This window comes from Cinclus cinclus, chromosome 3 (assembly GCF_963662255.1).
Source record: "Cinclus cinclus chromosome 3, bCinCin1.1, whole genome shotgun sequence".
In the NCBI taxonomy this organism is placed as follows: domain Eukaryota; kingdom Metazoa; phylum Chordata; class Aves; order Passeriformes; family Cinclidae; genus Cinclus; species Cinclus cinclus.
In genome coordinates this window covers 76350715-76378370 of record NC_085048.1, presented here as the reverse complement: position 1 = coordinate 76378370, position 27656 = coordinate 76350715, and the positions used below count along the sequence as shown (strand labels likewise).

The 27656-nt window shown below is 45.0% G+C and overlaps 1 protein-coding gene across 4 annotated transcripts in view; it reads left to right on the top strand.

Annotated features, from left to right (window-relative positions):
• The window catches only part of TJAP1 (tight junction associated protein 1), a 39489-nt gene that overhangs the window by 3723 nt on the left and 8110 nt on the right, over positions 1-27656 (top strand). For 2 of the 4 annotated variants that reach the window (XM_062490237.1, XM_062490238.1), the window contains 4 exons: positions 19180-19274; positions 23461-23619; positions 26669-26697; positions 27369-27530. In XM_062490237.1, coding sequence (XP_062346221.1) covers positions 19194-19274; positions 23461-23619; positions 26669-26697; positions 27369-27530 — 431 coding nt within the window. In that variant the 5' untranslated portion in view covers positions 19180-19193. Of the gene's footprint in view, positions 1-19179; positions 19275-21367; positions 21422-23460; positions 23620-26668; positions 26698-27368; positions 27531-27656 lie in introns of all 4 variants that reach the window. The other 2 variants (XM_062490239.1, XM_062490240.1) reach the window with 2 other exon arrangements.

Here is a 27656-nt window from a genome sequence, read left to right as displayed (position 1 = left end):
TCACTGTTTTTGCCTTCCCGGGAATTATTGCTTGTTTTGTTCATGTCTAACTTTGCCTGAACCTTTTTGACTTCCAGGACAATTTTCTTTTTTTTGCTTTGTTCGTTCCATTCTCGGAAACTGTTCTCTTCGTTGTTAGGATGTTCATGTATGGTTTTATCCCAAATATGCTCAGCCAGAGAGGGCCAAAAGCAGCAGCATGCAGGATGTTTTGTAGTTGCAATGACATGAGCAAGCGTCTCCAGAGTGACATCCTGGGAGCTGCTCTTAGGAAGGAAATGGCATGGAAAACCATGTAGGAGTGTGAGAATAGCTTTGCAATGGTTGGAATGCAGTATAAGCATCACTTGGGTGGGCTCAGTTTTCCTCTGCTTTTCGGCAATGCTGGGTGCCAAGCCTGAGGAAGACTGCCATGCAGGGGTGAAGGAGCTGGAATGTATTTCTTCAGTTGAGGTGAATGCAATTCAGTGAAACTGATAGGCATCAAACCGAATAATGATTTTAAAGTATTTTCACATGATGTCTAATCTGTGGAAATTCACTACCGCATAATAGTGCTGAGGCGAAGAACTGAGCGGGATTCAGAAAAGATCAAGCACTTAGGAGTGGAAATGTTCAGACTTGCTTTAGTTAAAGAACTTGTTTTAGAAGGTGTATTTTTCATACCTAATACAATCTCTTAACAGGTAAAGGTTTGAAGAAAGGGCAGTATGTTCCATAATTGTCCACTGAGGCTTCTTGCTCCAGCTACTGAACCATCTAAATGTATTGGTCTGTGTCAGGGGCAAAGTATTGAATCACTTATGTGCTATGTTAGGTTGTTTGCTGACCTTGCTTTTTGTGGTAACAGCATTAAGGTAAAAAAACAAAACAACAAATCACCAAACAAAGAACAAATCCACAAAGCACTGCATCTGCTCTGATTAGTCATGTTAGTTGAGGATTTTAAGCTGATGAAGAGCAGGGTCTGTGGAAAGACAGTGTGGTTTGTAGAGGAGGACCATCTTACTGAAGAACATGGAGACGTGCAGCTATTGTCTTTTCATGCTGAGTAGTCGAGCAAAGCACTTGCTGCTCCTTCTCTTTGCTTGTAAGAGGGAAAAGAATGTGTGGAGTTTGGCCTCTCCACATTGCAGTCTTGTGAACTTTAGTCTGTAAGGTGTCTGAAAGGCAGGGCTTTAAGGCTGTTCAAGTGAGTTCTGGTATATTGTAGCATGAGCCTCAGTGTACTAATGTCTGTGAAGACAGTTTGTGTCCTGTGCTTATGTCCAATCTTTTGAGGATCAGGAGAATCATCAGTGCTGCAAGTAGGTATAAATTCCATTTGACGCATAGGCTAATAAAGATAAGTGGCAGTGGCATGAAGATTTGTATAAAAAGCTGTTTTTTTGGTAATGTTTGTCTAAATGCAAGGGGAGCTGAAGGAAAGAAGTCTGTATGTGTATTTTCAGAGACAGAAGCAGGATATGTAAACCTCAAGATCCCTGTATGGGCCCTATCGGCTTCTCTGGGAACAACATGTGCTTTAGGGCACAACTTAACCCTTTCATGGCACGACTAATAGCTGAGAATAAACAGTTACCGACTTTCATGAAAGTTTTGTGTTGCTGTTAAAGTGAAATGCGTCAGGATTGGAAAGTAAGCTTTCCTGCAAGGCTTAGACTGATTTTTAGGCAGAGAGTATCTGCTCAGCTTCTGGTGGCAAGAGAGAACTGACTTAAATTTTTGGTTTCTTAAGGGACAGCGAATTCAGGCGTGGAAGTCCCACAGTGACTTCCGTGTCTTTGGTTGAGTTCTGTATTTGTATTTTAGCTTTGTGATAAAGCTGGCTTTGGTAATGCTGTAGGAGTCATAACTGGATTTTCTTACTCTTGTGTTTAGTCTCTCAGTTGTCCAGCTGTGTTAATGTAACACTCATGCACAAATATTTCTGAAATCAAAAGGGACAGATGAGGTAGTCTCTCTAGCTATTGAGGAATTACACATAGGCTCATAAAAAGCCTTAGGCGAGTTTTACTTTATAGCATTTGTTTCAAAAGAATATAGGTTATTTTCCCAAGGTAATAATTAGATAATTGTTGTGGCTGTAAGGTTTTTGACCATTATTTTGGCATATATTACTCAGAGTAAGTGGTTTTAGACCTGCATATGTCTTGCTTCGCAAGCTCGCTGCAATTCTCAGAGGTGCCTTGCTGCTCTGTCTCCTAAATCAGATTTCTTCTTGCAGCTTTAGTGTTCATTAGTGATGACTCTGCTGCTGCCCAATGGGAAGGTTAAAAATATTCTATGATTTGAAATCTGGTGTCTCTCACAGAACTGAATAGTGATTGCAGTTAATGCTGCTGTTCTGGGGCTTTTTCCCTGGAGTATTTTATTTATAATTTTTTCTTTATTTAGAACTTTTCTCCCTTCTCCTGTATCTGTGGGAGACTTGTACCCAGTGTATTGTATGAAAAGTACTTTCAAATGTGGGAAAAGACAAAAGTGGAAAATGGCAGGATTTTTGACTTAGAATTAAGTTGTTTTAAGTAACCTTTCTTGAGAATGGATTTCAAGTTTACATCCTGCCTTTAAGCGTATTTATTTTTCTGAGCAGAAAGTGTCTTGTGTGCTAAAGTAAGCAAAATATCTTTATTTCCCTTTTAGAATTTAAGCATTGCTTACATTACAGTAAATGAATACTGGGAGGTAAAAACTTTGCTCAGAAGGGTTTTCTCAGGTAACTGCATTTTGCTAGAAATACACTCTGTTATTAGATGTCTGTGTAGGCACTCAACTCAATTTCTTCTAGGACTAATGTGGAGAGTCATTTTTGGCAAATATCCCATACAGGTTTGGTTTGATTCCTGAAAGCAAATCACCCTTGCTGGGCTGCAGAATTTTGGTAGATTCTACTTTTAAGTGTATTTATTTTTCCATGATTAGATGATGCCTTTGCATATAGGTCCCAAGGTGTATCTGAGATGGCTGTAACAGAATTCAGTGTCATCAAGGCCCCAGCTGGATGGGGCTGTATTAGTGTGCAGCTCCAGAGATGATTTACTGCCTGACTGACAACTCGCAATATAAACATTAGTCCAAGCATGATCTTGTCCCAAAGCCCCGCCTACACAGGGAGCCAAGAGTCTTCCTGCCACGCGCCATAAATCATTTATGGTTTGCTCATGCCTGTACATTTGAAAAGCAGCTGTGGAGTGGGGATTAGCAGTTTGCAGAAGGCCCGTGTGGGGCTAAATTAGGGTCTCTTGTTCTGGTGGTGAATACCAGTATTGGAATAGCAGGAGTGCTTCTCGGCAGTGGAAGACGATTTACTCTGCGAATGGGGGTGGGTGCAGGATATATGTGAGGGTACAGCAGCCAGGATTGTAACGCTCCAGTTTGATCTCTGATGCCTGATTGATAGTTGCCCAGCACTGCGTGGGATTGAACAAGTCATTGTTAGTTCTGTGGGTTTAACATTTTATTTATGTATTTATTATTTCTATGTATTTTACACGTACGTATAGAGACACGAAACGTAAGCCTGCTTCTTCTGTCTCCTAGGAGCTGAAGGATGATAGAGTTTTTCAGTGTTTTTTTCTCGGTGTGAAGAGTGATTTCCCTTTTGCTAGCCCATGGTAGCAGAATCAAATTATGTGCAAGGCCATTTGGGGCTTCACAACTAATTTTAAGCCTTTATAAGAAGTTTTACTGTGCTACTTGGATTTATGACAGCTTTGTGACTTCAACTCCCAAAGTAAAACTATTTTTGTGCTGGCTGCGATAATTTAAATTACCTCCTCGAGCTTCTAATGACTACCTCGTGTTTATGGTGAAAGCTCCCTTTTATCCAATCCCTAAAAGCACAATCTGTCTGGTAATGTAACTCTAAATGTATTGGTACTTTATATCAATGTTAAGTACAACAGAGCCTAAAGTCTCTGGATACCTTCAAGTCTTCCAGTAATAAAGAGAATATGCAGGTTTTGCTGTGGAAATGGGACTAGACAGTAGAGTTCAGAGATCTCCTGTGTGCTGGCTGAAGGACCAGCTGCTGAGTAAAGCAGATACAAGTAGATCATTTTCAGCTGGGTTGGTTACTCATTAACAATCCTTTCTTGGGTGGGTTGAATAAGAATCCAGGCAGAATGTGTCAGCAGGGTGTCCCCTCTAGATGCCTCCGCTGAACATGAGTGCTTCTGGATGGTACTGTGAAGATCCACAGGGCCATGGGCAGAAACAGTGGACTGTCGGTGAAGCAGGTGATTGTTTCCAAAAGGACACAATAAGGAGACTTCTTACTATTTTGTTGAAGCTTTTGCATGGGCTTCTCTCTCAAATAAGACCATTTTCCTGGAGCTTTCCATTGTGCTCTCTTCTGTGGGAGTTCTGGGGATGGTAGCTGGAAGGGTTGATCCTAGTCTTATTTTAATCTTGGAGTTGCCACCATTTTTCTTATTACTTTTGGCAAAAGGCTGTATAGTCTGATTCTTTCTGCTCTGCTGAGATGGAGGCCAGATAGCACCAAATATATTTGTGGCTGTTTGTGTGGGCATTTTGAGATTTGGAAGGCACTTTGCTAATGAGCTGTAGGTCATTTCATGTCAGATTGGCTGAATTTCCATTGAGCTGGTTCTTTGCTGTGGCAATGCATATGGACTGTCTGTTTGGGGATCCCTATTACCTATCTCAGATGGAGAGGGCTTTCCTCCTCTTTGCTACCTCCTCTCTCCCCACAAGAAAAAAATCATCTGGAGAGCTGTTAACCTCCAGACTGAATTAGGTGTTTTGCTGTTACTTATGTAGACCTTTCAGATGTATACAGACGTTAGAGAGGGGCGTGGATATGTGATCATATTTTGAGCTTTCCCTCCTTCTTGTTTTTGATACTGAAGTTGGAATTCACCCTTCCCTTTTCCTGGGAACTAATGTGAAGGAAGTGCTGTCACCCAGAGCAAAGCTCAATCTGCTTGCCTCGAGGTCCTGCCTCTTCAGGTTAGGACTTTGTCTGACTTCCACAGGCAGCAGTTTGTTTATGAGCTTTTGTGAACCTTGTGGGGTAGGTCTGAGAGGTACTACTGTTCAGAGCAATGGAAATTTCAACTCAGCCAGGAAAGGGAAGGGAAGAAGTAGAGTTAGTGCAGTTAACTCTTCCCCCCACCACACTCTTCTTTCTTGCCTGTTTCCTCACCTGCCCAGCTGTGTAGTAGGTTAGCAGTACGTGTCTGTTCTTATTCTTATGAAAGTAGACTTTGTTCTCTGAAGACTGCTAATCATGCCCCATGGGGGTGTAATCAGTTATAAGGTATTTAATGCAGTGCAGGCGGGAACAGGCTGCCTGGCTGGGCTGGCAGATTGCAACACTACAATTATAAAGGGCCCCTTTCCCCCACTCACCCACCCACCCATCAGTGGCAGGATGAGGGTACCTTGAAACAGTATTGAATCTATGAAAAGCAAAGATGTAGTGGGGGAAGGGAGAGGAGAGGCTGTAGAGGCAGCTCCTATTCTGGGAAACAGGCAGACCTGCATTCTGTGAGAGCTGCAGCCATTGCAGGTTGCACTGTTGAGACTTGTGGAGTTCGGTGGCGTCACCATCGAAGTGATTGCACAGGGATGGCCCTTGGCAATGTGTAGAATAGCAGGGGCTTCCATCCTGTCTGAAATGGGTTTTCTTGTGGTGGCTGGGGTTGGAGAGGTATGGAGTGGTTAGAAGGGGAGAAGCCCATTCTCCTCCATGCAGTGATTTAGACACCTAATCTGTAAATCCTGCCAGGCTTCTATTTATATCTTTGGATATAAATCTATTGGTAAATTTGGGCTTTCATGCCTCATTCTTCCAAGTGCTGGAGCTACTGCAGCTTACTGAAGGGAACAGGTAGCCTGAGGCCTTGAATTTGAACAGGCATGAGAAAGTCTACTGGACCTCGGTCTGGTCTTGTTACTTAATATCAGATCCTTTCCCTTTGTAAGGGCCTTGAAATGCACATGTGGGGTGTGGAGCAGCTGGGCTGCAAGCCTTATAAATCATCCCTGTTCCAGCAGCCTGCTAGATGCATCGGCTTGTCTCTGGAGTTTATGGCTGCATTGACCTTTCCCTCCCAGGCTCCCCAGAGGTTACAGTGTTTCAGCCCTTAATTTGTTCTCTCTGAATTTCCTGACACTGTTTTGTGTCTGTTACATTCAAGTCCCTTACATTCTTGCTGCAGTGCTCTTGAGAGTGTTGGTTTTCCTGTTTGGTGCTGAGGAAGCACTGGCTATTGAGTCTCAGAGTTAGGCCTTAGCACTGGGTGATGGATTTTTAAGGTTTTCAGGAGTGAGTTGTTGTTTAGTTATGTTGCACAGAATAAGTGCAGATTCACAATGTGGGGAGCTCACAATATAGACTTGAGAATTCTGCTGACAGTTTCACATCTGAGGCATCCTTCAGAGTAACTTCATATTTGAGGATGTGAATTCTTTGGAAAACTTCAGGATTGTAGGAGTGCTGCATGAAGGAGCAATGTTTTATCTGACAAGAGCACAGAATCTCTTTGCAACTCTAAAATGATGAGGCTCTGAGATAAGAGGTTACTTGATGTCTTGGGTATTTGTGCATTAAGTTTTTCTTCTCTTGATCACTGAAATGACCCGGTGTCAGTGCTGTAGTGGAAGAATGTTGTACAGTGAAGGTCAGATCTCTCTGTGTGGACAGTGGAGATAAGCATTTACAGACGGATTTCGCTGTAATGAGGAAGTGCCTCTGACCCAGAGAAGCTACTTAAGGTAGAATGGTTTCCTAGGGTTAGAAAAACACCCAGATCCTTCCAAGTGTCCCTGTTGCCCAAAGTCAACTTCTTATTCAGAAGTTGCCCTGCCCCCTCAGCACAAGAGGTCTCAGTGTTACATTTGCCCCTTGTCTTATAGGAAAAGTCAGGGAAATTAGCTTCCCAGGCTAGTGAACAGAGCTGTTCCTGCTCTGGACTGTGGCTACTTCCTAACCCAGGCGTCAGCTCTTCTCCCTGTGGCTTTGCATGCCCAGTTGAGAACCCTCCTGCCTTACTCTGTTTCTCTCATCCCATGGGTTCGAGAAATTGCCTGGAGAACTTGACCCTCACACAAATGAATTTGGGACTGAATCTCTCGGGGTCCTGACAGTGGCCATGCAGGCAGGTGTGAGGACAGAGCATGGTGGGTGTCAGCAGGGTGGGTGTGTGGGCTTGCTACTTGTTTTCCTTCTCCGCCTGGTGAGGAATGCAATGTGTTTGCCTTCCTTGGCCTGCGGTTGCAGCTGCATTCCTGCAGTGGGAGTCAGCACGGCGGCGGGCGGCGTGCTGTTCGTGCCCCGTGGCTACATGCTTTCAGCTCCACATCAAAGGTTTGTTTAGTGTGTAGCTTGTGCCATTCTTGGCCACACCTGGTGGCCTGCAGGCATGCAGGAGGTGGAGTCTGGCTGTGTTTGCAGATGGCATTCAGGGTTCAGACTTCTTGCTTGTGGAAAAGCTGGAGCTGAATCCTTGCTAAACAACCCCAGGAATGCACCGGGAGAGCTGAGCGGCACAGTCACTCCAGGGGCATGTCCTAGCAGCAATGTTTCCTTTATAGCTGCAGCAAAATAACTCATGCCTGCTTCTCCAAAGGAACTGACTGTTTGCTTGGGTGTGTTGTACGGTTTAATTTACACCGATAAGGCAAATTAAGGTTGGCTCGTCCCCCCTGCAGCCTGTGTGCTCTTGGCAATCAGCAGATGATTGAGTGGTTTTGTGCCATCCAGCTCTGCTCAGTACATGAGATGTCTGCCTGGAGATGGACTGGCTCTGGGATTCAACCTGGGTAGGAGTGTTTTCCCCACTCAGTGGGTAAATGTTCTGTTCCAGCTTCTGGAAAAATCTTTCTTTTTCTAGCTGGTGCCCCAAGAGCGGAGGACAGGAAGTTTGCTGAAGGATGGCAGATCAAGATGTAGCTGTTATTTTGGGATCCTTGACATGTTGTCTGTTTCGAAAAATGGTCACTAGTTTGCTATGCACCCAGCATGCAAGCCATCTTTGTCCTCTCTACAAGTCTTTCATTTGCCTGGCACAGGGAACTGTGATCCCATTTGGTAGTGTTATTGTGGGCAGCCCATAGGCAAGGCTTGTGGAAGTAACAGCAGACCATCTTCTGTGTTCTGGGTAAGCCCTGGGCTGTTCATTATCCAGTTTGCTTGGATCTTTTGCAGTTTCCCTTTTGGCAATTTCTAGTAGCCTGAAAGTCTGTGACTTGCCACTCATGTCCTTACTAAAGTTAATCTTCTGCAGAAGACCTCCCTGCTGCCATTCTTAGACACTAGCAGGAATGAAAGAATTTGCTCTTAGAAGTCCTCTGACTTTATAGCTTAGTTTTTGCTTTTTAGCTGTCACCATGCTCTCCACGTGAGTCACTGCAGAGCTCACTGCAAACAGGTCCATGTCACCCTCTCTCTAGAAGGTTGTATCACTTTCAAAGCAGGATCTCAGTGACAGGTGATAAAGGGAATGTTACTTGTTCCAAGGCTCTTAGCATTGTGAAACAGTTGGAAATTATTCACTTTGGGCTCTCTTCTCTTTTGATTTTGTGTAAACTGTGCATTTTATTTCAAACTAGTTGCCACTGACTTAATACGTGACTATTAGGGTTTGGATGCTGAGAAAGTGCGTTGCCTGAATCTTCGTTTTCCTTCCTCTGTTCTGTAGTGGCAGACTGGACAATATGCCCTGCAGCAGCAGGAGGTGGTAGCAAAATACAAGTAAGTCTAAAGTTGGATTGTGTGGCAGGTTACTGATAGAACATTTAAGTGTGTATAATCATTGTCATACGGGCTGTTTCAGCTTTGTCATGTGATATGGGCTATGGCTGCAAAGATGGAGGTCTTGTTTTGAATTACATACTGCTGCGGCTAACGCCTTTCAATTGCCAGGAAAGGAGTGAGGGAATAAGAATGAAACAGATCTGACATTGGCCAAGGAGGAAGTACGGCTGATTATTGGCCTTTTATTATCCCTCCTGTCAGTGAGTTTTAATATGTTGTGGAGTAACTCCTTGTTTTGGCTTCCCTGCTGCCCTTCAAGACTGTAGGAATCCAGGCCTCTGTGCTCCTGTATCCAGTCCCGGGCCGTGTGTTCCTCTGGCTAGAGCTGTAACCCTTCCAAGTAGCTAGATCTCCCCCTGGTGGAATAGAGAACAGAAGGCATGGCTATGTGGATGGAAAAACTGGGAATTGGTCTGATCCTGGGGCACCTTGAGCCGGCAGCAGATGCGGTGTTTGTCCAGTTGAGACATTCCTTAGTCCAGAGTCACAGACTCAGCAGAGCTGCACTCGTGCAGCTGCATGAAGCTGAAGGCATGAGTAAACAGCTCACTGTTGTTACTGAGCAAACACCTTGTCTGCACAACATCTGCCTGGCTATGTGCTGGCATTCCTCCATGGTCTTTGCTCTTAGATGAGCAGTGAGCTACTAGCTCTTTGGGTTCTTGTCTGACACTTGACAAAAAAAAGGTACCTGGAACGTGGTGGCTTGCTTTCTTTAAGATATATGAGGTTTATTAGTCCTAAGTTAGAGCATCAATTGAGGATGACTTCATTTGTAGCTCAACTATTTCACGTTCTCTGCTTGCTCTCTGAGGAGCTGCATATGGTTTACTTATGGGGGATCTACAGGAGGGAGCCCTGTGTAGGGGAAGAGCTTGTCTGTTTAACATTACTAAAGAGGAGTGTTTTTCCTTAACCTTAGAATAATTAATGGACTTGTGCTATCCCAAAGGACAACAGTGGTAAAGGCATTCAATTTTACAAGAGCAATGCCAGGCATGGGATGTAAAGTATTCTGCAGGAGCTGACCTTGTGGTAAACTGAAGTGATGGGCCTTTGCTGCAATTGCCCTTTGGGACCATTGATGCTCATAATTAGCTCCAGCTGAAGAACAGTAGTAGTGCTAGCAATGATGACAGATGTGGAAGGAGGTAGTTGATGAGAGCTCTCTCTGACTCATCTGCCACAAAGAGAAGTTGTCTGAGGGAAGAGCTGAAGCAATTCAGCTTGGTCACAAGTGGGGGATCTGTGGTTATCCTTCTCCAAGGGAGGAAAGTAGACCTGGGAGGTACAGTACAGTATGTACAGAAGGACAAGCAGTGCAGCCCATGACTGCTGTTGTAGCCCATGACAGGCAGCCTCCCTGGGCAGGGCAGGGCATGGAGATGTGAGTCCCCTCTGCTCTGGCTGGGATCCTGCTGTTGAAAGGACTGACTGGAGCCCAGGGGAACAGGGAGAGAGGAGCCGTAGTCAGTTGCGTGCTTTACACAGGTCATCAGTAAAAGATAGATGGGTGGATCTGTTTGTTTTTCCTAAGCTGGATTAAGCCATGTTATATTTCTGTAGTTGAACTCAGAATGAAATCTCTCAGTAGTTCAATGGTGCTGAAGACTAAGGGAATAATTTTTTAAAAAAACCAACCAAAACCAAAAAACCCAAACCAAACAAATGAGGCAAACTGAGGCAGATTAACTACAGGACCACACCACAAAAAAATAGAGAAGATGCTCCAGGGTTACATGCTGCTTCAGGAGCCATGCTGCTGTATTGTTTACAGAGTTGAGACAAGTTTTGTGCCTGTTCCTGCCCCTGGCTCAGGCTCTGAATCTGCTAGGCCAAAAGCATGGATTTGAAAGGCGTCTCCTTGTTCTGCCTTTGTGGCCTGTTGAGATGAATACTGCCAGCGTGTACAGGATTGGATGCTCTTACACTCAGCATTGTGCCTGGATACAGAGGCTGACTGGAAGTCAATGAGGAGTACTTGTTTCAGTCTCCAAAGTAGGCAGTGGCATGGGTTAAGTGGGAGATCTCTGTGCCTGGTAGGAATCCTGCTTTGCAAAGGAGTCAGTAACAACACCATTTGTAACCTCTGGGAAGTAAAAGGGCCAGGATATAATCAGCTTTGGGAAAGGGCTGAAGGGCTGTGGTGACCCCTTTTCTCTTTCATCCCTTTGTTTGGATAGTTTTATTCCTCAAACACCACTTTGCTTCTCTCAGTGCTGCTCTGCTTTTCCCTGCCAGCTTGCAGCAAATTATTGTTCATTGTAGGTGATGCGAGGTTCAGGCAGCTTGGTTGAAGAAAACCCCACGGGTATCCTCACACAACACTGGTATTGCTAGTTTTACTTCATTATGCTGGCTGCTGTATGTATTCAGTGCCACAGAGATCATAAAATATTTCTGTGCTAGATCTTCTCTGATGAATAGCGCAGAGGATGTCTCAAGTTTCCATGGCAATGCTTCTGAATGTGCTTCTGTCACCAAAGAAAGAGGGACTTCCAGTTGATTAAGATTTGAGGATTTTGTCTGAGAAGGGGATGGTGGTGAAACTGCATATTAGTTGTTTGCCTGCCTTTGGATGTGCCTCTGACTGATACATAATCTGGAGGGAGAGGAAGCTGACATTTGGCTAATGGCAGAGATGGCCTGTGTCGTGCAAACTACAGCTGGACCCCTGGACATGCTTAACTGTTCAGCTACAGATGCAGCTGCACAATCACTCAACAGTTAAGCCTGTACCATTCTCTGCCTCTCATATCTGACCATCTGCTAGGGAAAAGCTAATTAAACCAGAACGATTCTTGCTGGGATTAAACCCCAGCAGCAAAAAAAATTGAGTATAGTACAAATATTGTTCTATTACTGGATCAGGGTTGCTGCTTTATTTGTTCTTATAAAAAACTGCAGGCTATTCAACTCACTTGCTGTCAGGTAGGTGTTTAGCTCATGCACACTTTCCTTCTCTTATATCCCAGATCATTCTTGTTTTAAGTGCAAGAAATAAGGCTGTCTTGCTGAATTTTTGTGCAGTTCCTTTCTTATGACAGCTAAGTCTGTTTTTATTTAACTTGCAACTTAAGGCAAAACCAGTCCAGAAGGCTGGGGTTTTGCTCCTAGTGCTTCATTTTCTCTACTTATGGAATGGAAATTGTTCCTACCTTCTTTGCATGTATTTATGGTGAGAATGAATCCTAGAGTTAATGCAGGGCCACTTATCTTTATAGTTGCACCACTGTGAATCTGAGACCTAAGAGCAAACAGTTTATTGCAAAAATACATCTGCGTATAACTTTGAGAGTTGAAGTTTAAATCCTGTAAAAAAGAAAATGTGTAAGTGTGGTTCCCTTAGTTGCTGAATTCTTGTGTACCTATAGTCTTTGATGCCATGTGATATGGGCTTCAAAATAAATAAAAAAAAAAAAAAGGGAACTTACAAGTCAGGTCGATTTCAGGGCTGCTGTGTGTATTCAAGTGACAGTTCACCACTTTATTCAGAGTTGTGGCAGTTTTGTTTCTGAAGGCCGATGAGGGATTTAGTTCTCTTTAAGGGGCTCTGAGAGTATTCTTGATAATGTCATTCTCTGCTAAACATGGAAAACTTGCACTGAAGAGGAAATTAGTTCTGCACAGTGTAGCTCAGAGGCAGCAGTAGAAGGTGGCCCTGAGGAGAGAGAAATGCTTGTGTTGCTGGTATGGATGTGAGGAAGACTGATAAGCTCAAAGTGACACGATTGAAAAAGCAGGTAGAGATGAAAGAGTGCCAAGACAATGAAGATAAATTTAATCTTGATATTCAGGGGGAAGAGTTCAAATAGTTTTTAATGAAGAATGAAAAGAACACTACTAATTTTAGAATTGTTGAAATTTAATTTTGACAGATATGTTTCCTGAGGAAACGCTGTAGGAGCTGAGGAGATATGAGAGATGGTGTTAGAGTGTGGGTTTGTAGCATGTTAGGCTGTGACCTAGGACTTCGTTTGTATATGTGCTTAACATACAGTTAACAGGAGAACATATTTTGGTAGAAGAGGGTCAGTAGTAAGACTGTGCCTGGGGGCAGGAAGATAACGTGCTCTAACTCCACACTGCAGTTCACTCAGATAAATTGTTGGTGAGCCATACCCTTAGGAATGAGCAAGTGGGGAACATTGTCTTCCAGGAACTGCTCCAGGTATGTTGGACATCAGCAAGCAAAAGCTGTGTGGGAGTATGGAAAATAGAGAGCGAGTATTTGTGATCACCCTTTCCATCTTGCTTGGGGAAGGTAGAGACATTCTTGAGCTGCACTGGTCTGAGCATTGTTATGATGTTTATTTGGCATAGGATTAATAAAACTTTCAAGACATATAAATGTCAATACTTTTAATATCTTACTATACCTTGTGTAGTGTACTTAGCTTACTTTGATTCTGAGAGAGGCCACACTGTTGTGGGTTTGGGGTTTTTTGGAAGGAAAAAACCCCAAACCAAACACAAAAACAACAAAACCTTTGGACATAGAAAAGTGCAAAAAAGGGTTAATGTCAATATCGGTAAGGATTTTGCCATTGCAGGGAAGTTGTACTGATTTAACTTAATCAGATTAGGGACAGCTGTGATTATATTAGTGCAGCATTCCTGTATAGGCATCCTTAATTTAGTTTGTGTCTGGTATCTATCTATTTAACTTAAGTTGTTTCAATGTAAAGTGCTCTTAAACTGAATTAAGAACATTTGCCCAGGAGCGTTATACTGCTTTATATTATTTTCTATGTCAATTTAATTTAGTACAGTGTATATGTAGACAAGACCTTGGGGAAAAAGCTGATCCTTTTTATTACTTGCTGAACAGTCTGTCATGTTTGGCTGCAGCCATGTGATCATGGAATGAAAGAGCCTGTTGTGGTGCATGTTGGTGGAGGATGGGTGAGCTGATCATTGTGAGCCTTTGTACAACTTGGTCATTCTTAGCCTTAGTGTTCAATTAAAGTAGGGTGATCGTCCTTGTAAATGAGGCTTTTTTTCTGTCTAGAGCAGATGTGAGACCCCTGTCATGTTAAGTTTTGCCCTCAGCCTACCAGTAAAAGTACCTGCAACATGGTTAGTGTCCTGTTTAGGCAGCAAAATCAACATCTTAAAACTTGGCACAAATGTTTAATGTTTGAAAAAAATTGGATGTCTGAGCAGGTTTGAGCTGGATTTTGCTACTTTTCTTCATCCATAGCTGGAAGTAAATGTCACCCAATTTTGATGCTGTTTCCTTCCTGGTCTGTGTCTCCCAACAGTATGTGCCACCTGTTACATGTGGTGACTTACACACATACAGAACTTAAGGCCAAGGAGTAAGTACTGCAGATGTCAGTTCTCTTTTCTGTTTTGGATAAATCTAGTCAATACATCTTGTGTTCTGCTTGCTGGTAAAGGCTCTGTGGGAACAAAATGGCACGTGAATTACTTTGCAAGCATGGTTGTAGTGATAGCATTTCAGAATAAAGCTGACTACTGTAAACAGCCGTCTTTTTTTTTGAAATTTGTTTTAGTCAGCACCTGCAAGCGTTAGGGTTGGACTTAGCGCCTCCTCAGCATTGCAGATGCTCTGTAGGCTAGGTCATTGTAGCAACTTGTCCATCTGTCCTCTGTAAATAATGCAAATAATGTGCTCTGCTCTATTGTCCCACTGTGTAGATACTGCATAGTGTGTCAGCCATCTGTGCATCACTGAGACTCTCGGACAGAGGGCATGTTTTGGAGAGTGGATTGTGGCAAGTGTATAGTTGAATGCTCCAGCAATGGAGCATTCTCTAGCATTACTGTATCTCTGCTAGAGGGACATTCAGTTCCTGGCACTGAAGAGATGGAGACTGCAGTTTGCCCAGAACGTCTGAACCAAAGCTTGAAACAGGAGGACTGCTGATATTAAGTGCTGGGGGTTGTGTGAGACTTAGGGACTACTTACAGGGGCTGATAGTCTGCCTCTCAGTAGTTGAAAAATTTAAGCTGCTTCTGACCTTGTCCTAATTAAATGCCTTTTGGTTTTATGCTCTGGGAAGGCAATGTATGATTTTCCCCCTCTTCTTCCCCTCCTACACAGCACAGGATATGACAGAGGTCTGGGAAAGGAATTCCTGCATGGTGATTTTCTACAGAAAGCTCCCTCTTTCAGCTCTCTTCAAATGTTTGCTTGTTGTAGCCCTTCCCTTGCTTGTATTTCAGAAAGTTTAAGGCCATGACTCCCAAATTTCCCTTGTATGACCTACCAGCTTCATCCAGATACATGTTGTTAAGGGTATCAAGATTTGCTTTTTCTAGCTGGGTCCAGATACTTCCAGAAACTTCTGAGAGTTCTCCTACTCTCCATGAGTTTTTATCTAATGTTCTGTTCTTTCTTTAAATTTCTGAGCAATATACTCTAGAAGTCTCATGGGAGATCTTAAAAGAACAGGTAAGAAGACAGAGTGAGGAAGGACATGAAACCCAGGGTGCTAAGATGAAGAGACTCTGAAAGTTTGTAGCGTAAACTACCTTGTGAGACTTGGAAGGATCACTGAACAAACTAAACATGCTTCTGGTGTGTCAGCAGTTCTGAATGAGAAGCTGTCATTAGCCCTTGATGTAGCTGTCTGTGCTAGAGGTAACTTGGTAAATGACTTTTTGCTGAGCTGGTTCTTGTGCAATTTCAGGTGTAGCCATTAAAGGTGGTTCTATGCTTTATATGCATTAAATAGCTTGTGCTCATTTCCTGGTCAAAATCTCCCCTGGGTATTTTTATTCTCCATTAACATTCCTTCTGGGGATTAAATTCTGGTCCTTTGCTTCCTGTCCTGTTCCTGTTCAGATGTTAATCAGCTGTTGCATTGTATTCCAGTTACATGTTAGTGATGCTAGCATTTCTTGGTCAGTGTTGACCAGTCCTGGCTTCTATAGAAGAATTAGGGAAGCTAAGCTACTCTTAGCACAGCAGAAAGTAGATAATAAAATGCACACTTAAGTACAGGGTCTGAGATCTCTGTGTTGTGGAAGGAGAGAACAGGACTGTAGGAAACGTGTGATTCTGATAATTTTTAAGAGTATTCTGCGTGATGCAGCGGATATGACTGATACATGATATGTCCTGTGGTATTTCCATTCAACAAGAACTATGTATGACTGGAGTCCAGGGATTTCATTTTCTTTGGAAATGTGTTAGGTGTTAAGTAGGGCTTGTTACATGGACTGTTGTTCAACAACTAGCCTGATCCCTTTTTCTTGATAGCTCCTGGAATTGTTCCCATGCAGAGAACAGGGGTTTCTGCCTAACAGTCAAGGTTAATTGGTACGGAAAAGCAGAAATGAGCAATAATCCTCCTGAAACTCAATTTTAATCCAAGGGTCACTATAATGCTATTACTCAGATCTGAATTGTGAGCATTAACATATGAGCAGAGCTGAGCTGTGAGTCTGCACTTGGAGCTGTCATCCTTTTATTTTAAAATGAGCTTCAACACAGCCAGCAGTAGAATGGATCTGAACATTCTTTTGAGATGCCTTCTCTGAATGAAAAGATCTCTCTCATTAAATGTTAAAGGGGCCTTCAGTAACCTTGCAGTCCTTTTCAATTGTGCTTGGCACCAGCAGTCTACAGGTGCTGCTTTTAATTTCACACAGCTTGTTTTTCTGTCCTGGACAGACATCCATTGGTGCAGTTATTGCATTGTCCATCTCCTTGGTTAGTTGTCTTGTTCAGGCTTTCTGCAGCAGCTTCTCAGGTAGTCTGGCTTGAGACTTTCGGAAGCTAACATTTCCTCTATCCATAAGCCCAGGAAGGGAACTAGACAAAACACTCTTGTGTTTGCTTTTCATGAAGCTAGTCAGGAGGTACTGATGCCTCCTAAAGCAGGATATGCAAATATCCTGTATTGGATATGCATGCAGAATATAAGTTGGTCCACAGAGAGCAAATATTCCAGGTTTACCGTGGTGGTGAGATGTGTTACAGGACATTTGTTTTTCCTACTTGTGGGTATTGTACCTGCAAGATTTTGAGTGTGCTGACTCTGATAGCCACAAAAAATATTTCTGTAGTGTTAGAAACAAATGTAACTGTGGTTGTGTTATGGAATGTATTTTTTCAGTAATACAGGTTTATCTTTCTGAATAAAAAGCAGTGCTAAAGAAATGCTGCTGGTAAGAGGAAAAAGCTGGAAAGGTGATGTAGTACCTGAAATAAGAAAATTTATCTGCTTCATAATCACTGTATTTCTCCTGAGGAAGGGACACTGCTGACCCTTAGCACTGGTAAGAAGGCAGTTTTATAAGGTCAGAAAAGGCAACACAAGAGAAGGTGATGATGAGCAAAAGCCTGCAAGTCCTCTGCCTCTTGGCAGGGAATGTTTAGCTGCTGCAGCTACAAGCAGGCAGAAGTTGTGTGCATCCTAGAACCAAAGTGTTGCCTACCTCAGGCCTCAAGGGACTTGCCAAATATCAGGAAGAGACAGTAGGTGCCTACAAATGTTGCCCTTTTTATTTCTCTTGTTCTTTCCCTTTTTGTCCAGAGCATTCCTGTTTGCACCTTCCTTTTTCTGCTAGGGGCCTCTTTCTTGTTACTGGAGATAAAGCCGTGCTTATGGGTGGTGGTGTGGTTTTGTATGCAAGCCAAGTGGCTGTTTATTCTGTACAGGGCCCACAGAACTGTCTTAAGCAATTCTGTGCGAGTTGACATCTCTTTGTGGTGTGTGGTGAAGGTTTTGCCTTTCTCAGATCACACAGAGAACAGAGCTACCCTGCAACTGGATTTTACACTGAGGGATCTCTCTGGTAAAACCAGCTAGAGTCAAGCTTGTGTGCTGCCTGTGCAGCTGCACTCCGTCGCTATGTTGTGGTTAATCTGTGCTGGCAACCAAGTGTCACACAGGCACTTGGTCATCCCCCTGTGCTCCCATGGGGATGGAGAGAACGGGGAAAAAGTAAAACTTGTTGGTTGGGGTTAGAGCAGTTTAATAATTGAAATAAAGTAAAATTTAATAACAGTTGTAATGGAGAGAAGGAGAGAGGAATAAAACCCAAGAAAAACAGGTGATGCACAGTGCAATTGGTCTCCACCTGCTGACTAATGCCCAGCCTGTCCCTGAGCAGCAGTTGGCCCTTCCCAGCAACTCCCCTCAGTTTATATACTAAGCATGATGCCATTAAGTATGGAATAGTCCCTTGCTTTTGAGCCAGCTGTCCTGACTGTGCTTCTTCCTAGCTTCTCATCCACCTTGTCACTGGCACGAGACACTGAAAATTCCTTGAGTTAGAGTAAGCATTGCATAGTAACAGCTAAACCATCAGTGTGTTACCAGCATCATTCTTATCCCAAATCCAAACCACATCACTCTACCAGCTACCAGAAAGAAAATTAACTCTGTCCCAGCTGTAACCAGGACATGGTGTCCCTGTGAAGAAAGAGTTTGTGTGTGTTTTGTCAGTGTTAGCTTTGTGGCCCTCAATAAGCCATTCCAGTGAAGCTGTAATTGTCAGTGAGCTTAGAAGTCAGACTGGAACAACAGTGGGCAATAGCTAGAAGACAACAGAATTGGACCTACTGCAGGTGATAGACTCGTATAAAGAGGACTGTAAATGTTAAGGAATATTACTGATGAGAGGTAGAAATGATGGATAAAAGGAACTAGGAGTTTAAGTTTCCTCTTGTGTTGCAGTGCTAATTAGAATAGCTGAAGAGCTGCTTCCTGCTGTAGCTCCAGGCTAAAATTGAGCTTCTGCAGGGTAGTCTTAATGTGGACTTGACAGCAAGCTCCTTCAGAGAGAGGCTTGTGAATAGTGTGATGAGCAGAATTAGTCCCTTCTTCTATTTCTGGATATTACCTATATCCATTTCTGCTTTGGAGCACAAGGTCCATCTGTTCTGCTGAGAGTATCTGCTCCTCTCTGAACAGAGGTGTGGTGAATTGAATGACCTCGGGATTCTCATTCCGTGGTAGCAAGAGATGCTCAGGTATTGTAATTGTAGATGAGGAGGCCTTTGCTGTGCTGTTCACTGCAGGGATGTCTGCAAAACAAAATTAGGTTGGTGTGGCAGAGCGGTTGAAGCAGAATGATGGCTACTGGATTCTTGATGGTGGAATGCAGGTGGGGGAGCAGTGACCCCTGGAGCTATGGAGGAAATACATCTGCCTTTCCAAGGTCAGTTACTGGTCTGCACAGGCATCCTGCTTGATGGAGAGATGATTAAAAGACCTGTGCTTTCTGAGATACAGTGATGATGTGGAGCTTTTACAGTGGAGGCACTTGGCATTAGATAGTAGTCTGACGATGCAGAAGTTTGCTGTTGACTTCTGCCCTGGCACCTGGCTATGGGTTGCTCTGAGCATGCCTGGTTGTTTCCATGTTTTGTGCTGATAGGTGACAGACACCAAGTTTCCTTTCTCATGTTTCAGGAGCTGTTGGCCAGATGCTGCTGAATGCTGACAGGAGAAAGCTGATTTGGAGACAAACGACCAGAAATGTTTGGACACGTCGTCACTTTGGATCTGTAAGTCTTTGTTTGAGGGAAAGTTACTTGGCAGCCCTGTGAGTTTTTGAGTATCTATGGAAATTCTCAGATAATGAAGGTAGATTTCAAGTCCTGGTATCTTTTCCTGATAAGTGGGGATGGAGATGGCAGGTTAACATAGTTGCTGCCTCTAGGGTAGGAAGCAGGAGAGCTCTGTTTGAGCCTGAGGAACTGTGTGCTGAGAGACAGGGAGGCCTTTGGCATGTTCCTTTTGAGCACAGCTGCAGTGGAAACATGTGTGGACCCATGGGTGCAGCTTTTCCTGGAAGCCTCTGTCTGTCTGCCATGTGGCTGGTGGTTATGCCTTGATGCTGAACCAGCTTCTGCTGGGAGTTGATGGAAAAGCAGATTTAAACTATGCTGGCCTGATCCTTCCTGGAGGTGCATGTTCTTTCTCTCTTTCTGCCCTCATGCTTTAGTTTGTCCCACAGAGCAATTCCACTGTTGTGAAGCTGTTTTTCCCTGTGCTAGTTGAGACCCGACTCCAGCATTGTAGCAAGGAAAGGGGCCAGACAGCTTGTTAGGGCAGGGCCAGCACTGGGGCACCTCTTCAGTTTGTTTTGGCAAAGCTTGATTTTGCATGGTCCTGGTTGCCTGCTTGTTCCATTCACCTTCAGTCTGACTCTCCTTGCATGTGTATAACTGCTCCACACCCTGCCTCCTGTCCCACCTCCCAGGGCTTCATGCCACTGAAGTGGAAAAAGTAGCAAGCAGCAATAGTGCTTCAGGGAAAGGAAGGCTTTACTGAAGTCTCTCATGCTAGTGGCAGAGTGATGGCCACAAAAACTACTCCCTTACAGCTGACTAACCCAGATTAACCCAATTCTCTTACTGTAGTGATAGGTACCTGTTGTGGCTTGATTTCCACTGGCAGCTGAGCATAACTCAGCTGTTGGCTCGCTTCTCACCCCTCGGTGGAATGGGGAGAGATTTGGGAAAAAAGTAAAATTTTTTTGGTTGACATGTAGACAGTTAAAGGTACAGAAAAGGGAGGAATCATAATAAAATAAGCAGAATGTACAAAACAAGGGATGCACAGTGCAATTGCTCACTACCTGCTGACCAATGCCCAGCCAATTCCTGAGCGGTGGCCCCTTGCCAGCTTTCCCCCTAGTTTGTGTACTGGCCATGATGCCATATGCTGTGGTACATCCCTTTGGACAGTGGGGTCAGCTGTCCTGGCCATGTCCCCTTTCAGCTTCTTGTGCCTCTCAGCCTGCTCACTGATAGGGTGAGAAGTTGAAAACTCTTTGCCTTAATATAAACACCACTTACCAACATCTAAAATATCAATGTGTTATCAACATTATTCTCATCCCAAATCCAAAGCATAGCACTTACTAGCTACTAGAAAGAAAATTAACTCTATCCCAGACTAAACCAGTTAAATACCTCAGGCTTTGACCAGAGGGGAAAGTTTTTTCTGAACCTGTTTTGTATCCCTGCTTGGCTGGATATTTTACAGAAGCCTGTTAAGAGCAAGGTAGAGTATGATATACTGCTTGATGGAAGTCAGAGAGTAGCTTGCCTTCCTCCCTTGTGGAGGTGTGGGTTATCATAGCTCTAGGCACAAATGTTTTGGCTCAAACAAGAGCCTGATAATTGCCAGCTCATTTGTGGGTGGAAAGCACTGACCTAAAAAGATGAGTGAGATACTTGTTAGCATCACCAAACTTCTGTACTGAAGGCTCCACAGTTAACATCCCTCTGCAGTGGCAGGAAGATTAGCTGGAAGGGTCCCATTCTAAAGGAGGTTTGTTTAGTCCTTTCGGGAGCCAATGTTGCTTTGAAGCCATTGCTTCATGAGTTTTGAGTTTATGTGATTCCAGTTACTTGAGTGCCTTGAACGTTTCCTTGCCATGTGCCTTTCCGACTCTTGCTGGGCTATGTGGCCAAGTATTTCTCAGTTCATTTTCTTTACTTTCAGAAGACCTGATGTGGGTTGAGGTGGGTGCCTAGAATGAGGCACCCCAGTTGTCTGTGGCTGTAAATATTCCCTATGCATTACATATTTATGGGATGAGATTTCAAGCTGGCTGTTTTGGTAGATGCTAAGCTATTTGTTTCTCCAGGTCATCTGAGTGAGTGTTGTGGCTTCATGAGGCTTTGAATCTGAGCCCAGGCAGGTAAGTGCTAATGTTCTTATGAACTAGAGAAATGATTGTGATTTCAGCTAGGCATATCTTCATGATCATCTCCTGTCCTTAGCCTGGCAGAAATTGAGGGAAGAGTCCCCTAGACCACCTGTTTGATAGTGGGCCATTTACAAACCATCTTCTGGTCAGGTTTTCAGCCTTTCTCTTTGAAAAAAAAAAGAGAAATGTCTTCCCAGAAATCAGACCTATCTGTTTTGCTTAGGGATGCAGTGAAATGTGCATTCAGTATTATGGATGTATTTTTTTAAGTATTAGAGATCTCTGCATCTAATTAAGTCTTTTTAGGAGAAGGGACTTTGAGGGAATGACTGCAGCAAGGACAAAGTCCCAGCAGTCTGATGGGGGAGATTAACAGGTTCGTCCTAGGAAGTTGTGTTGTGGAAAGAGAAACTTGTGAGCTTGTGTTTATAGCAGAGTGAAGGACGGTTTGCAAATGTACCTGTGAATTATAAAGCCTGTTATGGCTTGGGACTGCTCTGTGCTTGGTGCAGACACCTCCCACTTGCCTTCCTCTCAAGGGAACTCAGTCTGGGTGTCAAAAGAGGCAGGTAGATTAGTGTGGATAAGAATTGGAGAGAATTCTCGAGGCTCCATTTAAACTCTTTACCATGTAAAATGCCACTGTCCAACACACAAAGTGAATGAAGTCTGCTGTGTCACAGTGACTGCAGGTGTGCAAAGGGGAGTTGTGTGGCCCTGCTTGTAGAAGTGGGGAGAGAGTGTGATCTGAGTGGACACAGGTCCTGCACTTTGAAGGGCTGCAGGTCAGGTGCTGAGGATTGCAGAGATGCTAGGCTTCCTGAGTGTAAGGGTCCTGCAAGGGAAATGAGAATGAGCACTTGCTCCAAATATAGGACAACTATGAATGATGCATATGTTGTCACTGAGGAAAGTCTGGTATTGGGCTCTGCAGTGCCTGCTTGATAGCTCTGAGACTTCTTGCCTTGTGTACAGCTGAGTGGTTGACATTTGGGCTGCTGTGGGGAAGTCTTCCTGCCCTCAACAGATAGAAAGGAAGGTGTTTCTTCCACGTGTGAAAGACAGCTGCTTTTTTTCTTCGCTGTTTTTTGCTCTTGTACTGCTCCTGCAGCAGGAAGAATTCCAGCATAGCTAGGGTCAAGGAACTAATCTTTTCACTAGTGGTACAGCTGCAAGTCTATATATTGTGCACTTATTCACTGTAAGGGTGGTGAGACACTGGAACAGGTTGCCTGGAGAAGTTGTGAACTCCTGGAGGTTCAAGGCCAGGCTGGATGGGGCTCTGAACAACCTGGTCTAGTGGAACGTGTCCCTGCCCACAGCAGGGGAGTTGGAACGAGATGATCTTTAAGGTCCCTTCCAACCCAAACCATTCTGTGATTCTGTGTTTCAAAATCTGGTCTTAAGTACCAAGGGGTCAAAAACATTGTTCCCTAATTTCATGCCACCTGTGATTTGGGGATTGTCTTTGCCTTTTCTATCAGACTAATCAGTTGTTCTTTTGACAAATCTCCTGTGGTCTGCTGCACTAGGGTCCCAGTGTAAGCCAAAAAGTTCTGGGCTCTTTAATGGCTGAAGTCTCCTCCCACATAGTCCCTGCTGACAGTGACAGGACATGATCAATAACTCCTGCTCCAGCTGTCACTGCTGCCTGTAAGGCTTGCAGTTTCCATATTGAAAAAGGCCTTTCCTAAAGAGCCTAATCAATATGCTGCTGTGAGGTCTATTCTCATTTGCTATATATAATCCGGACACACACAGTTACGTGAGTGAGCGTGTGTAGAGGGGGAAGAGGATGTGCCAGCCCTCTGCTCTCACTGCCTGGGAGAAGGACACAGCTGCCTCTTACTTTGTTCCCTCTCCTGCAGCTGCTGCTCAAGGCTTGTGGCTACATCCTTTACCTACTCTATTAGCACTCTGGATGGGGACCTGCTCTGGGACTCCAGGGGAGCCGAATTCCTGCTGGGTCACTTCTAGGTTCAATGGAGCAGCCGTGACTGTGTCTTCTGTGCACTTTCTGCTGTTGGTAGGTAACTCGCTTTCGGAGCCACGCAGGTGGGAGGATGTCGAGCACAGCCCCGTCAAAGAAGCCTTACCGCAAGGCGCCCCCGCAGCATCGTGAAATCCGACATGAGGTACCCATCATTCGTGATGACCAGGATGGAGTGATCTTGGCTGAGCAGAGTCAGGTAACAACTTGCCGGGTGACAAAGGGCTTAACACCATTGCACCAGCAAATAGGGTTTAGTTACACCGAGGCAGGCCAGCTCGAGCAGGCAGAGGGGTTTGAGGTTTGCAACCTGAACTTCTCCTCATCGTGGTCCCTGGAGTCCAGCAGTGAGAAGGAAGTGGCAGGGTGCAGAGCAGAGTTGAACGTCAAGAGCCAGACTGTCTCTCCAGCACTTCAGCGTGGAGGGAAGATGGGGCAGCGAAGTGGGAAGCGGTGCCCAAACCGCAGTCACGGGCACCGCAGCAAATTTGTGAGCCGTAGCATGGAGACAGTTCTGGTGTCTGGAGATGAAAGACACCATCCCACTTCTTCTTTCAAGAGCAGAAGCCTGGAACGCTCACTTATATTTAAAGAGCCTCCTGAAGTCCTGACACCGAGGAAATTTCGTGTCTCCTCTACACACCTGCCTCTCAAAGGGATCCTAAAGCAGACCACCATGACTGGCTCATGCCCTGAGAGCTTATGCAAGTCCCGCTCAGTAGAGACACTTTGCCACGGTGGTGGCTCACGCAAATACAGTGATCCTCAGCTCTGCCTCAGCCCTAGGGAGAAGCGCTCCCTGGAGCAAAGCAGCAGCAGGGCCACTGACTCTGTCAAGCGCAGGGAGAAGATCACAGAGGAAAAACTGCAGTTCTCCAAATTCCTGGATGAGATTACCCAGCGGGTGCTGTGTCCCAACCGCTTGCGCTCACTGGGAGAGACCAGGGGAGCAGAACAAGACCAGAACTCTCCCCCTTTTCCCAGAAGCTCCGTGCCAGAAGGCCAAGGGGAAGGTCGCCCGAAAGGGGTCAAAACCAAGCATGCAACTGAAAGATCCCCCTGCCCAAGCAGAAGAAAAGCAGAAAAGAAAAGTGAGGGTCTGGGAATGGCTTCGGGCCAGAGAAAGTACGCTGAGGAAGCTGAGAGAGTTTCCAGACTAAGAAAAAAACCTGTCCTTGGGAGGAAGGACAGTAAGGGAAAACTCCATTCCTTGGAGAGAAGGGTAATAGATCTGTGTCAGTATGAGCTGCAGCAGCTGGGAGACCTGGGGCTGGCAGGGACACCCTCTGGGCAGCAGCATTCACTGTCTTCATGGAAAAGCAGTGCAGAGGGCAGAAGGGATGAAAGCAGTCCCTGTTCACAGCTATTACAGCCACACCATCAGTGTGCTAAGCTTGGGCAGAAGCGTGCAGTGGAGCCGAACTACCCAGAGAAAGCATCCTGCTCCACTCCAACATGCTGGAGTCGGGAGGAGGGGTCTACCCCATCTAGATCATCCCCTTCCTTCAACCTGGCACTAAACAAGGTAGGTGCCAGGGTCACCAACTTGCAGGCAGGGCTCTCACAAAGGCCAAACCCCTACCTGGATCTCATCTAGTCTGTAATGCCAGGGCAGAGAGTGAGAGCAGGCCCTCAGACCTCATGTTGTGGGTGCTTAATCACCAGAAGCTGCTCCCTTGTGGATGCCACTCACGGCTGTCCTACAGGTTGGGTGTATCTTCCTGGGAGTAACCAGCTTCCCTTTGGCCCCAGGAATTAAGGAAGGTAGAAATTGGTGCTCTTCTCCCCAGTGCAGACTTCCCAGGTGTTTGCTGGTTGAAGGCCCTTCAGGCTGCTGGGCAGTAAGTGTGTGAATGAGGCAGGAAGCTCTGCTGTCAGGAGGTGCTGGGATGTTCCTGGTACTTTGTGTGTGCCCTGTGCCTGGCTGTCTCAGGGCACTGGATCTTTGTATGATGGCTGTTTCAAGTCTTTTAAGCTTTCTCCTCTTTGCTTTACGGCAATGCCATTTTCTTGTATTAATAAGAATCACATTGTCTCCTTTGCCTGGTCACTATCATCTCCTGTTTGTATATTTGTAGGGATAGGGGAGGCAGTTACTAGATAATTCTGTGTGAATTAGCTGATTGCCATGTGGAGTCAGGAGGTGAGAAAATAATGGATTGAATCTTTGCCCTTAAGAACAGAAGGGTGTATACAGGTGTTAAAGACCATTTTCTTAAAGCGTGAATTAATGAAGGAAGCAGCCCTGTGATGTCTTAAGGCCAGAACTGGGATGGTGTACCTTGTGGAATTGTTAGCAGATCAACAGCCTCATCCTTGGCTGTCTGACACGGTCTGTCAGCCCAGAGCTGACCATGACACTAATAGACTATCTGAAGTGTGGCAGCACTTGGGTTTGTGAAGTGCTCTTGGTATCAAGCACCAAAAATAACCCATGGGCAGTTTGGATTTTGTGAGAATGGTCAGTCTTGGGCTTTTACAAAAAATATAGTTGCTTCTAGTGCTAATTAACTATCTCCTAGTCATCCTGACAGGCAGCAGCCATCTCATGAGTTAGCACTGAGTTCAAAATAGCTGAGCTGTGTGCTCTTGCCACTGTTTTCTGTCTCCTTGTTCTGCAGGGCCCTGCTCCAGCTATCTCTGGGGGTGTTGCCTATAACATTTTCTTTTACAGGCTTTTCTGACCTTTAGGGTTTCTTCTGCTATCCTAGAATAGTTACAGTGGCTGGTTTCAGGTCTGTAGAAAGAAACCTATTTTGCGGCACAATCTGGGTGGTATAATTGGTAGCCACATTTTTCAGCTCTCAAATGATTCCCATGATTTTTGTGGGGTTCCATGGGCCCCACAAGTGATTGCTGTGGTGACAAGTGAATCCTGTGTATGCTGGCCTGTGAGATTCCTGCTGCCCACCAGCTGTGGATGTGGAGGAAGATGAAACACCTGCTAAGGTGGTGATGTTACACGAGATGCTGAGATTGCACCATGGGAGGGTAAAGTTACCTAACTTGTGTGGTGGTTTCTCGTCCATCTCTTCTACCCTGAACCAGAATAAACAGTGTGTTTTTTATCAGACAGCTGAGCAGTGTGTACAAATCCTTGTAGCTCTAAGCTTACCTAGTATGAACTGTCAGAGCAGGGGAGGAGGAGTCACACCTAGGGTCTAGCAACCAAGACTGCCTTTTAGGACAGTGTGAGAAACCAACTCCTCTTCTGAAAGAATCTCACAGCTGTTTTCTTCCCTGTGCAGGAACCCTTGACGGATGCAGAAAGGATGAAGTAAGTGTCCTGCTCTCCCTTTATGCCTGTCATACTGCAATGGTGTGGGTGCTGATTCCTCACATATTGCCTGTGCCACCTGTGCAATGAAGCTGACTGGCCCTGCAGGCTCCTCTCAGATCTTCAGTCTTCTTGGGGCTGTGTGGGCAGAGCTTTGGTCTGTGCCTTGCCAACCTGTGCCTTGCATGTCCCTCCTGCTAGGGAACATGGACCCCCAGTGCAGATGCACGCAGAGAAGTTGGTGGGTGTGAAAGAAAGTAGAAGTAGTCTTTAACAGAGGTGGAGAGAGGATTTTTCCCTTCTATTCTTCTAACCTGGACTGGGATAAATTATTGATTGGTTTTCATTCATCAGTGAGAGACACCGGAGCTGTGCAGCTCATCTGTCTAATTTATGCAAGCACTGTAACCTGAGAGGGAGCTGGGAGCTGTGGCTGGCCAGCTGGCACATGCTTCTTTGCCCTTGTTTCAGGCAAGAGTTTTTTGTCTGTCTTCTCTGACAGAGATGTACCTCTTGCTTCATGTGTTGGAGTCTCCTGAGCGTTCAGCTCCTGACTTTCTGGGGTGCCTGTGAGGGCTCTTGGGCCCTAGTGCAGGGCAGCAGGGTGGGGGTGCTGTTGTGGAACACTCCTTGTGCACTCAGTGGTACCTTGCTCCTGGTTCCTGCCCCAGGCTACTGCAACATGAGAATGAGGAGCTTCGTCGAAGGCTGACATATGTGACTAACAAAATGGAGGCAATGGAGAGGGAACTGGAGTCAGGTCAAGACTACCTGGAGATGGAACTGGGCCAGAACCGTGAGGAGCTGGAGAAGTTCAAGGACAAATTCCGTAGGTATGACAAAGAAAATGAGAGGGGTGGAGTTAGAAAGATCCCTCTCACCAAAGACTCCCTCAGCTGGCATGAGCAGACTGTGTCCTGTTGTGCAAATCAGAGGTGTGCTGCATCCTTGAAAAGGTG